General features: G+C 36.6%; 1 protein-coding gene across 3 annotated transcripts in view; it reads right to left on the bottom strand.

The window, feature by feature from the left end:
* The window catches only part of KYNU (kynureninase), a 115,331-nt gene that overhangs the window by 79,623 nt on the left and 22,373 nt on the right, over positions 1–13,335 (bottom strand). For all 3 annotated transcript variants that reach the window (XM_086718492.1, XM_086718491.1, XM_025935306.2), the window contains exons 3-4: positions 11,763–11,883; positions 2,156–2,238 (exon numbers count right to left, since the gene is read on the bottom strand). In XM_086718492.1, the coding sequence (XP_086574618.1) occupies positions 2,156–2,238; positions 11,763–11,883 (204 nt within the window). The remainder of the gene's footprint in view (positions 1–2,155; positions 2,239–11,762; positions 11,884–13,335) is intronic.

Here is a 13,335-nt window from a genome sequence, read left to right as displayed (position 1 = left end):
AGGTCTTAATCCAACAGGACTGATGTCCCTACAAGAAGAGAGACACCAGAGATCTCTTTCTCAATTAGTGTGCACAGAGGAAGGGCCAACTGAGGAGGACACAAAAGGCAGCCACACACAAGCCAGGAAGAGAGTCCAACCAGAAACCAATGCTTGGATCTTGGACTTCTGGCCTCTGTCTTGAACTGTGAGAAAATGTCTGTTGTTTAAACCACCCAGTCTATGGTATTTTGTTATGGCAGCCTGAGCAGAGTAATATAGTATACATATCCTCCCTTTGGAACCTGCTTTTCCCTTCGCCAGAGACTCACCCAGCAGTCCTGGGGGGGGGGGGGGAGGACTCACCTGACAGCATGGAGTGGGCAAAGGGAGCTGGCACTCTAACTGAATTTTAAACAGACTTACAACACATCTCTCTGTTTTCATCCTATTTTACTCACATTTTTAGAGATGCTTATTGTAATTCTCAAACACTTGAAGTCTCTGCAGTGTAAAGCAGGTGGCTTTCCATTTTTTGTCATTGAGAGATTAAGATTTGGTTAATTTAATTTTATTTTGCAAAAGCAGTTACCATTTGTCCACCTGCTATCCAACTCCCAAAATGTTGCTATAATCTCCTTTGCTATTCTATTTGTTCTTCAGGGTTTACACTTTTTTATTATTATTTTTTTTAATTTCATTACAAGTTTTTAGTGAGAATTCAGTAAAAAGAACACTTAAATGCATGTTCAGTCCTCTATCTTTAACTGGAAATTACCTCTGTTTTGAAGCACTAGTCCCAATGTTTGTTTTGTTTTGTTTTGTATTTATTTGTGTTATGTATAGATTATGTATATATATATTAATTTTACTTTTTTTTTTTTTGGTATCTTCCTTTAATGGGAGTCCCATGAGGACACCTCATGGGATAAGGGTGTTGAGTATTCTTACTCACTCTTTTACTTACTCACCATTTGTCCTCAGTGCCTATCACAAATCCTGACAGACATCAGCAGAGGCTCAATAATTATTTTTTGAACAGACAAACTATTCCTCAGGTTTACATGGTGTGCCAATTGCCATAATTCTTTCAGGTGTAAGTCTTACTTTCTTCACTCTAATTCTACTTTGTCCCAGCTCACATTGCTTTGGTTTTCTGATCACTGACCAAGATACAATTGGAATGAGGCAATAAAGATATTTTTATACTTGTCTGTAGAGGAGTGAGGTTTGAAAAGGCAGTATGGAAGTTTGAGGTTTCCTCCAAATAGTTCCAAATAATACCACTCCAATTGTTTAAATATCATTAATTTTTTGTTCAATGCCATAAATATCATACAAGATTTCAAGCAATGCTGAATATTTAACCCAATTAAATATTTTTTTTAATTTTTTAAAAATTTTATTTATTTTTGAGAGAGAAAGAGACAGAGCATGAACAGGGCAAGGGCAGAGAGAGAGGGAGACACAGAATCTGAAGCAGGCTCCAGGCTCTGAGCTGTCAGCACAGAGCCTGATGAGGGGCTCAAATTTGTGAATCAGGAGATGACCTGAGCTAAAGTCAGATGCTCAGCTGACTGACCCACCCAGGCATCCCCCCCCCCAATTAAATAACTTTTTTCAAAATGTCAACATATTCACCATCTAAAACTTTCCTTGAATATTACCTAGAGTACATACAACTCATTTTAGGAAACACATAAACCAAAGAACAGAATCAACCGTATTATTTCTAATAATTCTCAGCTTAACTTGAAATTTATCACCATGGATCAAACTGAAACAAGCCAAACCCTGCTTGGCATTTTAGAATTTTAGCATGTAAAGGTTAGTGTTTACTTCATCAAGTATAATGAAGTATTAGAAAATTTAAGTTGATTTTTATGAGATTTATTTAATTACAAATAAATACAATGCATGTGTTTTTTATTGGAGAGTAAATGTTACTGTTAAAATACACAAGAAAAAATAATAAACTATTTTACTTCTGTACTAAATAACCCAGTTATGTTCTCTATAGCCACCAGGTCTCAAAGGTATCCTCACTCTTTACGTTATTGGGTTAAAATAGAAAATCAGGATGTTCTTCAATAAGATTTTTACTTTATAATCCAGGTTTATATCTAAATGGTAATGCCTTTATGATTCTTTTGGGAAAAATCCATTTTGTACTTACCTACAATGTCATTCATAAGGCCTAAAATAGTCTCATCTCCTGTAATCCAAGGACGTTTCCCTATCTCATGACCATAGGCTCCCCTGAAATTGGAAAGGGACATAAACATTATTAGTTTCTTGGAGGGTACTTGAGACTGCCCATGTACTATTCCATTTTTTTCTCTATTTTAGCATCTAAGATGTTCCTTTTTCTTCTTTATTTTGAAAATTTCAAGACTATTTGAACATTCTACTTGTATACCTGTAAGTATATAGTAAGTAGTATCTACACTAAAACATAGCTACTATTTTTTGAGGCTAAAGATTAAAATGATTACGAATTCAGTTTTTAAATACAGCTACAATCTGTAAACTAAATAAGAGTGTATATAACATGACTACACTCATGGTGACATTTTAAGTAGATAAATAAACTTGGCAATAATCAAAGCAAACACTGTATCTTGACCTGTTTTCTAGCAATTACATCTACCATATTATAGCTCAATTTTATTCTTCTAGTAAGTAAATATCCCCGTTAGGCATAATGACAAAACACAAAATGCCTAAGAGAACTTTAACTTTCAAGAAGTTTCCATTACATGAGGAAGGCAAATACTTTTGAAATACGCAGAAAAGAATTGAAAAAGAATCAAGGTGGGGAGTGACTTCATGTGCTGTTTCAAACTTGTGCCTTAGGGAACTCTGAATTAGACTGTCCTTAATTCTTTAGGAATCTAAAGACTGCATAAGGTTGTAGGAAAGGCATAAGCATGTATGTTTTGTGTAGTGAGGTCTGTGCCTGGATCTATACTTGAAATCCAGTGAGCTGGCAGTGGTGACGTGGTAAACCTGCTGTCAGAGGTGAAGGGGGGCAGAATATGTCACCCCGAAACATGTCGCTGTGGTGTATTGATTATCTTGAGCTGCAGGCTTAAAAAAAAACTGCTAATACAGGGAGAGGTTGTCCCTGAACTCCCTTATCTGCCTGAAGACAGATCCCCAAAAGGAATTCAGCTGTCATCAATCCCCTCCCTGGGAGTTTCATCAACCAGAAAAGATTGACTCTTGTCACAGGAAAGGGGACTAGAAGTCAACACCACATCCAGTTGGGCTTTGTCACAATCTATTCTATCTTTTATCTATTCTCCTAAGGGCTCTTTCGTCTTTCCTGAAAATCACTTATTCTCTCCTCTGTGGCCTCTCCTCTTATCCTCCTCCTCTTTCCCTATTAAGATAGGATTTAAGCCTGAATTCTAAGTCATTGCGAGGAGTTCTTTTCCCCCCGCACGTGTCTCCCATGTGTACGTAAGGTATACATGCTAATAAATGTGGGGTTTTTTTCTCTTGCTGATCTTTTATTATATGGGTCTCAGCTAAGAATTCAGAAGGATATGGGGAATTTTTTTTTCTCCCTGAGAGAGCAGTGAGGTAACAAGAGGAAAGGACCCCTGTTTTTAGCTTTTGTTGATTTGACGGTGTGAATATTCCCTGTGGTCCATTTCTTGGCATCCACAATATTCCTGAATATTTAATGACTGGTTTTCATTGCCTGGTCACAGCCAATTCCAGGTCACCACTGGTTATGACACTATATGTATTAGAAGCTGATAAGGCCTGTAAAAGCAAAAGTAAATGGGTGGCAATATGTACCTTAAAGGATTGCAATGGAATAACATGTAACACCCTTTTTCTGACTATTCCCTAACGTAAATCTAATGCTACAACTCCCTTCTTGGGCATGTGGGTTACAATACAGTTTTTAAACTAATATTTTGATTACCGTATAAACTGACATGAGGGAAGAGGACTTTCTTTGAGGATAAACAGAGACTGTAAGAACTGAGGAGGAAGAGAAGGGCAATTGCTAGCTATTATTATTCATATTATTATTAGATAGCCTGCAGCTTGCCTCTTCTTGACTTCCAATATAAATGCTAAAGACAAAAATCATTATCATTAAATGGTAGTTAAAGGCAGATACTTGGATCCTTTTTTATTTTAATCACACAGAGCTCCGTGGCCTTGCTGATAGCACAATACATCTTATTACATTTAGGTAGTAAAATTCTATGTTCTGCCTCAGAGAATTTATATCTCAGAATATTATGCCACCTACTTCTCACTCTGGTAGACACCGTGGCAATAATCTTTAAGAGTATGTTTCTTCTTGCAATGCATTTGCCATCTCCCCCCCTTTAAAATATCACACACAGAGTCTGCTTCTTCATTTTGTCAGTCTACTAGCCTGGGGTAGTGAAATGTATTTAGGAAGTTGTTACCCCAATAAACTCCAACTAAAGTGGCCTGTCTTTATAAAGAGTTGATGTAGATTACAGTGCAAGTTTAAACATATGTATCAGAGAAAACGATGGTATTGCTCTCATTCAAAACTGCCTAAAATACTTGCAGCACAGTTGGAATGTTCTTTTACAAGTGCTGGAAAGGAAAAGAGCGTGGCAAACAGTTCACTCCCCATTGAGGCATAAATCATTCCCCCTGAGTGAGGTGCTCTCTGAGATGTCTATGGAGTGCTATCTGCTCACGAAATTAGATCTCAGGACATAAAAGCCTATTAGGAAGTTAATAGTGGATCCTCTTTGAAATAGGACCATGCTTTAACCATCCTACAAAATAAAAATTAGCCCAGCTTTTTAAAGCTCCTCCCAGCCCCGCCCATGAGTAAATAAATAAGACATTAATGATTGGCCAACACAGATGTCAGGAAAACCTTTGTAACATGTAATTCCATGTACTTTCTTATTCATGCTGAAGGCTGGCAGACTATGCCACACTAAAATTTGCCTCTTTGGCATAAAGAATACCTTGAGCTGAAGGCACCTGATGAACAGCAGGTGAAGGGACTAGATTCCTCTGAACTCCCCCATCTGCCTGAAGACAGGTCCTCCAAGGGAACTCAACTATCATCAATCCTTCCCCAGGAATTTCATCAACCAGGGAAGATTGACTCTTTTTCCAGAGAGGAGCCTACAAGTCAACACCACACCCAGATGACTTTGTCACAAACTCTCAGGTCTCCCATCTATTCTTCTAAGTGCTTTACATCCTTCCTAAAAATAATTTATTCTCCTCTATGTGGCCTACATTTTCCTCCTCTTCCCCTCTTAAAATGATATATAAGCTCTCAAATGTCACCAATTTTTTTTTTGGTTTTCACTTTTTTTCCTGCCATGCTCTCATGCATATAATATTAACAATTAATAAATATTAATTATTATTTCTTATTAATCTGTGTGTTGTCAGTTTATTTTATAGATCAGTTGTTGAATGTAGGGGGTAGAGGGAGCATTTTTCTCTCCTAGAATACACTTTTTTTTTTTTTTTTTACAGAAACACTTGAATTGAATGAAACTGTAGTGTCAGCAGGAGCATGCCTCTCCCACGTGTGTCACCAGCACCCTCCCTGTACACATTGCCATGTCAAGTCAGGCACTGTCTGAACACTAGGCGGTTTGTTCCTAATGTGAAATTCAGTGGGCTATTTTCTTAAATAAGTCGACCTAAAATGTCACAGGTCTTAGAAGAATCCCCGTAAAGATACAAACTGGGTCAAGTCTTTGCGCCTATGAAAAAGAAAGAAAACCATATACCTAGTAGATATGACAATGAAAAAAACCCTAAAGTGTTGTGATTATATCTTAGAGACCTAATATACATTTCTCAACTTACAGTGTGCTCTTTGGGACGGATATATCTTTCTCGTGTAGCCAAACTTTCCCACTATGATTATTAACCCATGTTACTCTCCTTTAATCTGGGCCATCAGTAAATCCATAATACATAAATATGTCATTTTAAATTTCTAAAAAAATTCTGGCCAATCCACAGTATTCAAGCATATTAATGCTGTTTCTTATGGTTATAGCCCCATTTCTGATAATAAATTATCATATGTGAAATGAGTCAAATAATCATAAAAATTTTCTATTTCAGAATATTGAAAATATCTAAATGCTGTCATTTCACAAAGCAGAAATAATTCTCCCAAGTAAAGTGTTATTAATCTACTTTAAAAATTGCATGCAGTTGAAAATAGCCATAATGAGAAGTTAAACAAAATCCACAGAGGTAAGTGCATTATTTTCATTGTTTTGTCTTGAATAACTTAAAATTTTAGAAGAAATCAGTTAGGTCCAAAAATATTTCTTTTTAAAAAAAAAATTTTTAACATTTATTTATTTTTGAGACAGAGAGAGAGCACGAACAGGGGAGGGTCAGAGAAAGAGGGAGACACAGAATCTGAAACAGGCTCCAGGCTCTGAGCTGTCAGCACAGAGCCCGACGAGGGGCTCGAACCCACCAACCGCAAGATCATGACCTGAGCCGAAGTCGGACCTGAGCCGAAGTCGGATGCTTAACCGACTGAGCCACCCAGGCACCCTGGTCCAAAAATATTTCTAAGTGTGCCTCTATTCTTGACTTTCCTTTAGCTGAATTAATCAAAGATGGTAGCCCTATGAATTATAAAAATCAGTCTGCCTTATCGCCAGCGATGGTTTATTTTGTAGATAGGTAGGTACTAAGTCTGTGATAGGATGTAAAAGATAGAGATACGGACAATAATAGCCATAAGCCAAGTGGCATTTCCTACCTTATATGTCATAAATGGCCAGTCAGACTTGGTATCAATATCCCAGAGCAATATTTCACTTAGGCTAGGTACTGTAATTTTTAGTTACTGCTAAGATTATAATTTTCTAATATATTTTTTCCTGTTAAGAAACTAATTTCACTTTGCATTATTTAGGAACTGTGTAGCTCTCTTTGACTCAGTCCTTCTTGAAGTCTTCCACTGGTCAAGAAGAGAGGAAGGCACTGGCCTGATTTGGTTATCAGCTAAAAAGTAGGGCTGAAGTGGGGTTGGAGAAGGTGAAGAGAAACAGATAATCAGAAAAACTCACCACAATAATGGGAGGCCCTGGACCTAGAGGCAAACCAAACATATGTGGGGGTATTTAGTACAAAAACACAAGCAGAAGCCAGACAAGTGAATAGACCAACAGCCCACCATAGTGGCAAGAAGATTACTTAAATTAAAAGCATGTGAACAAACAGCAGCCTAAGAAACACTAGACTTAGGGAGAACATTCTGAAAATGATTAGAAATATTTTAAAAATATATTCTGATTATTAGAATCTCAAAATAGATATGAAGGGAAGCCAAACCTGAAAGTCAGGGAAAAAAATGCAGGAAAATGAAACCAAATCAGATAAGAATTCTGAGCAAGACATTTGGCTCTCATGGAAACTCTGTCTTCTTCTTTCTTCAGTTTTCATGCCACTGGTCCTTCATATTGGTAACAGTGCCTCTGTTTCAAGTTTATTTTAACACTGCCTGTGCTAGTACCACAGGCATTAGATAACACTGCAAAGTTCTTTTTTTTTTCTTAAGTTTATTTATTTATTTTGATAGAGACAGAGACAGTGTGAGTGTATAAGGGGCAGAGAGACAGGTAGAGAGAGAGAATCCCAAACAGGCTCCGTGCTGCCAGCACAGAGCCCAATGTGGGGCTCGAACTCACAAACCCAAGAGATCACTATCTGAGCTGAAAGCAAGAGTCAGACGCTTAACCTACTGAGCCACCCAGGCACCCCATAACATTGCAAAGTTCTTAATTTCAGTGGTTAAGAATATAAATTCACAACTCAATACAAAAATCATAGAGGCTTACATAATTTATTAAGCCTGTATAACTTTATCTGCATAACTTGTATGCATAAATTGAAAAGTAAATATCACCACATTTGGAAGCATTTTGCACTAGCAGGGTTTAGTATTTAAAAAATGAGGGTCATAGTTAATAAAAATGGTTAATATTCATTTTTGGCCCTAATATAAAAGAGAGCAGAGAATTAGATTGGATTTGAACTTTAGAGTGTCCTTGCCCCCTGGATATTCATTCAGCAAGGCTGTGCATTTTTATCCTTTAGGAATTTAAAAAAGATTCTGCCCTGCTGTCCTGTTCATCTGCTATGATTACCGTACTTTACTAGGAGACTGGTTGATTGTTTTCAAGACTTTAAAGTTGTATTCCAGGGAAGTGTCTTTATGTCATAACACCCTTCTATTGTTGTTGATTTTAAATTTTATATTTTACCTTGTGACAATGGAAAATTACATACTGTTAAGCCCTTCTACCTATTTTTTATTAGACAGATGATTCAGAAAGGAGGTGCATTATTAACGCTTCAAGCAATGTCAACTAAATTTAAAAAGACTTCTGAGTAAAAGATGAGGTAGCTAGTTTGTTTTATTTTGTCTTTGTTTTGTTTTATTTAGCCTTCTTGCTTTATTATTTTTTAAATTATTTTGTTTATTTTGAGAGAGTGAGAGAGAGAGAAGGAGCAGGGGAGGGGCAGAGAAAAGCCCAAGCAGGCTGCATGCTATCAGTGCAGAGCCTGTTGTGGAGCTCAAACCCACAAACTGCAAGATCATGACTTGAGCCAAATCCAAGAGTCAGACGCTCAAGCGACTGAGCCATCCAGGTGGTCCTGGTCTTTTTGCTTTAAATTGTGGTGGCCCAGTCAACATCAGGGTCCCTGTTGCCCTGTGGATGTCAGTGGTGTTTGAGGGCCATGATCAAAATCGTGTTCTATCCTATCTCACTGCCCATCTTTGATCTCAAAAGTGTTCATTATTTCTTTGGTCCTAAATGTTTAGCTTAAAATTTTACTCTGGACTTTTCCAGCTAAGTTTCTGTTGGGATGAAAACTTTTCCTCTATTAGTTTACATCCTTTTGGTTGAGGGCCTGCAGGTTGATTGATATGAGATAGATTAACAGGAAAAGTTTCTTTCATGGGCACGCAAAAGTACTCAACAAAAAAGCGATTCACTGAATCGCTTAGGATGATTCATCATCCTAAAAAAGAATGAAATCTTGTTCTTTACAACAATGTGGGTGGCTCTAGACAGTACAATGCTGAGTAAAATAAGTCAGTCAGAGAAAGACAAATACCACACAATTTCAATCAGTTGTGGAATTTAAGAAACAAATGAACAAAGGAAAATAAAAGAGACCCAAAAAACCAAACTCTTAACTAAAGAGAAAAAAACTGATGGTTACCAGAGGGAGATGGTGGGGGGATGACTGAAATACGTGAGGAGGATTAAGAGCACATTTATAGTGATGAGCACTGACTAAAATATAGAATTGTTGAATCACTATATTGTATACCTGAAACTAATGAACTCCATATGTTATTTATACTTGAATTTTTTTTAAAATGAAGAAAAATATTAAAAATGGACTATATATATATATATATATATATATATATATATATATATATATATATATAAAACATCATCTTTATCTTTATCCATTTATCTATGGATGGACACATGAGTTGCTTCTGTATCTTGGCTATTGTACGCAACGCTGCAATAAACATAGGGATGCACACATCTTTTCAAACTAGTGTTTTTGTTTTGTTTGGGCAAATATTCAATAGTGGAATTACTGCATCATACAGTAATTCTAGTTTAAATTTTTTGAGGAACCCTTGCACTGTTTTCCACAGTGGCTGCAACAGTTTGCATTCCCACTAGCAGTGCGTGAAGGGTCCTTTTTCTCCACATCCTTGCCAACACTTGTTATTTCTTATGTTTTTTATTCAAGCCATTCTGACAGGTAAGAGGTGATATCTCACTGTGGTTTTAATTTGCATTTCCCTGACGATGAGTGATATTGAGCACCTTTTCACAGGTCTTGTTTTTAATAGTGTAAATATTAAACAATTTTAAAATAATATTAAATTTTGGGGGGCTCCTGGGTGGCTCAGTTAGTTAAGTGTCCAACTTTAGCTCAGGTCATGATATGGTACATGGGTTCAAGCCCCGCATCAGCTCCGCACTGACAGTGTGGAGCCCATTTGGGATTCTCTCTCTCTCTCCCTTTCTCTGTCCCTGCCCCACTTGTGCTCTCTCTCTCTCAAAACTAAATAAATAAGCTGTAAAAAGAATGTTACATTTTTTATAGCTAAAAGTATTTTTAAAGTATTTTCAGTTTCAGCTTTATTAGTAACTACTGAGGAAGGATAAGAAGCACATAGGATTAAGTTATTTCCCTAAAGGAATTTATAATATGGCTGAGAATATGAAACCAATGAAAATAGATACCTCTAAACTACTTATCCCAGAGCAGTGATTGTTAATGCAATGGGCAGTTGGGGAGAAGAGATCATCTGCATGATTGAGAAGGTTGAGATTAAGAAAGGTAAGCATCAAGGGAAGCAGAAGGTATGAAGGGTTTCATAGGCAGAAGAGTAAAAATAGAACAGAAGAGATGGAGGGGGAAAAAAAAAACAGATATGATTTCAGATTCCCACATGGTTGGAGCAAACCTACTTAACTAAGCCCACAGTATCTTTTTAGTAAGCACGCTCAGTTTGGGGATAGCAGTACCTTCTGCTCCACTATTTTCTCCCTCTCGATAATTTTTACTTTCTTATTTATAAAAATCAGTGTGATAGAATTTAGCTGGAATGACTCATGAAAATACTGAATTGAATTCTAAATATTAACTCCTTTAATTAGTCACAAAATAAAATAAAATGATTACATATGATTTAGATATATCACCTTGGGAGAGGGACTTTTTTCTAATATTGTAAAAGTGTTATTCTTGACTCTGCCACTAACTTGTCATCTGACCTTATTTACTGATCCTTAGTTATGTCATTAATAAAATAAGAGTATTGAATGACATGATTCCTAAGGTCCCTCTGTATCCTAAACTTCCTGGAGTCTATTGTATACCTTTATAAATATTAGATAACCTAGTGTGATTTTTAAAGCTCTTACTAATTCGAAGAGATACATGCACCCTGATGTTTATAGCAGCATTATTAACGATAGCCAAATTATGGAAACAACCCAACTGTCCATCTATAATGAAGAGGATATAGATGCAATGGAAATCTACTCATCTATAAAAAGGAGGAATTTTTGTCATTTGCAACAATGTGGATGGAACTTGAATATATTATGCTAAACGAAGTAAGTCAGTCAAAGAATTCCATATGATTTCACTCATATGTAGAATTTAAGAAATAAAATAGAGGGGCTCCTGGGTGGCTCAGTCAGTTAAGCATCTGACTTCGGCTCAGGTCATGATCTTGCGGTTCGTGAGTTCAAGCCCCACGTCGGGCTCTGTGCTAACAGCTCAGAGCCTGGAGCCTGTTTCGATTCTGTGTCTCCCTCTCTCTCTCTGACCCTCCCCCGTTCATGATCTGTCTCTCTCTGTCTCAAAAATAAATAAACCATAAAAAAAATCTTAAAAAAAAGCAATAAAATAGATTAACATAGTAGGGGGGAAAAAGAGGCAAGCCAAGAAACAAACTCTTGACTGTAGAGAACAAACTGCCGGTTACTGGAGGGGAGGGGGACAGGGGAGTGGGTTAAAATAGGTGATGGGGATTAAGGAGGGCACTTGTGATGAGCACTGGGTGTTATATATATGTAAGTGATGAATCACTAAATTCTACATCAGAAACCCGTATTACACTGCATGGTAACCAACTGAAATTTAAATAAAAATTTGTAGAAAAAAAAATAAAGTCCTTGTGTGAGATGTCAAATGATAGCTTTTGAAATAATACTTACATTTTGGCCCACTTATCTAGTTCTTCTTCCAGATATGCTTTAACCATTTTTGGTTGCAGGCCAAGAGAATTGCCCAAGAAATAGATGGCATTTTCATCCTTATTCACTAAAGATAAATCAACTGAAACAGAAAGAAATGAAAAAAATGCGTATTCAATTAATTAACTTTCTTCCATTTGGCATTGTTAATCCAGTACAAATAATTAATGTAATTAACTCCAATAAGGATAATAAATAACTTATAATTCTTCCCAAAGATAATATCACATTCTCAGGAAAATAATTATTCTTTTACATTTATATTTTAAAATATAATTTAAATGTATAGACTTTTATTGAGAGCTCTCATATTTATTGTGCTCCACAAGGAAGTCTAAATTAGCAACTATACCCGATCATAAATGGACGAAGGCAAAGAAAAAATGTTAGAAGCAGAATTTTTATAGGAAGTATATCAGCCCATCTAGTCATACTAGAAATTTACCAGAGTCTAAGCAAGTACTCACCCTCTTCAATAACTGGTGTTGTAGATAAGACAAATAAAAAAAAATTAAAGGAGTACTTACATATCTGAAGTAGATATATTAGATTTATACATTTTGTCACTCTATATATCTATATGCATATATTAATATATACATATGCAAAGATTGTTCTCTGTATTTATGTCTCATTCAAATAAATCAGAATTTTAGTGATTTGTCTATCTTACAACTCTCCTTTGACTGCAACAAATGCAGTTTCACTAGCAAACCAATTCATGTCTGAAGACTCAACGTGTTCCATGCAGGTCGGCCTCAGCAATGACCAGCATGAGTAGCCAATCACGCATATCTCTGTTCCCATTGTCTTGTCTTGTTCTTTCATTGCTGATGCTTTTACACACAAATAAATAGTGGGCTGCTCATATCTAGACAGTCATGTTTAGTGTGCTCAATGTGAGAGAAAAACAGAATTATAAACGAAATTATCTTGTCCCATGCCAGACAAAAGTAGCTTCCCCATCTCCTTTCCCCATCTTTGTTGAGTTGGTTGTTTAAAAAGTCTCAAAACACATCAAATGGCTTTGAGAATTCAATTGGCATTGTGTAATATGGCAGAATAGAATATCCAGGAAATATATTTTATAAAAACCCACGACAATAGATTGCCTACCACTCTCCACCTGAGTCGCATTGGATCTGTGCAACATGAAAGACAAGCAGAACTTTAATCCTTGGGGCCTAGGCTTCTCTTGTGCCAGAAAAATGTTAAATATGTTTGTTATTAAACACTGGTGTTCTTGGCAGTGATGGGATTCAAAACTGCGCATTTTACACCAAAATATGGCACCTGGGCATACTAAATATTTTCAGCTGAGAGAATTTGAGAAATGGAAAGACCTTCTGACTTTCCCCTAAGGAGGTCATAAAACCCTCCTGTGAGAGGTGCCCTCCCTATATATCTTTATCTCCAAGACACTGAGAGGAATTGAAAGAAATAGGCCTTACTGTTCCCCCAGTTTACTACTCTTAGCTCATACCCTTCATTATCTTGTCACATTCCCCCATGACCTTTCAGTCTTCATCAAACC

The sequence above is a fragment of the Puma concolor genome, chromosome C1 (assembly GCF_028749965.1).
Source record: "Puma concolor isolate L17-30 chromosome C1, mPumCon1.1.hap2, whole genome shotgun sequence".
Classification (NCBI taxonomy): Eukaryota; Metazoa; Chordata; class Mammalia; order Carnivora; family Felidae; genus Puma; species Puma concolor.
This window is presented reverse-complemented; position numbering and strand designations above follow the sequence as displayed.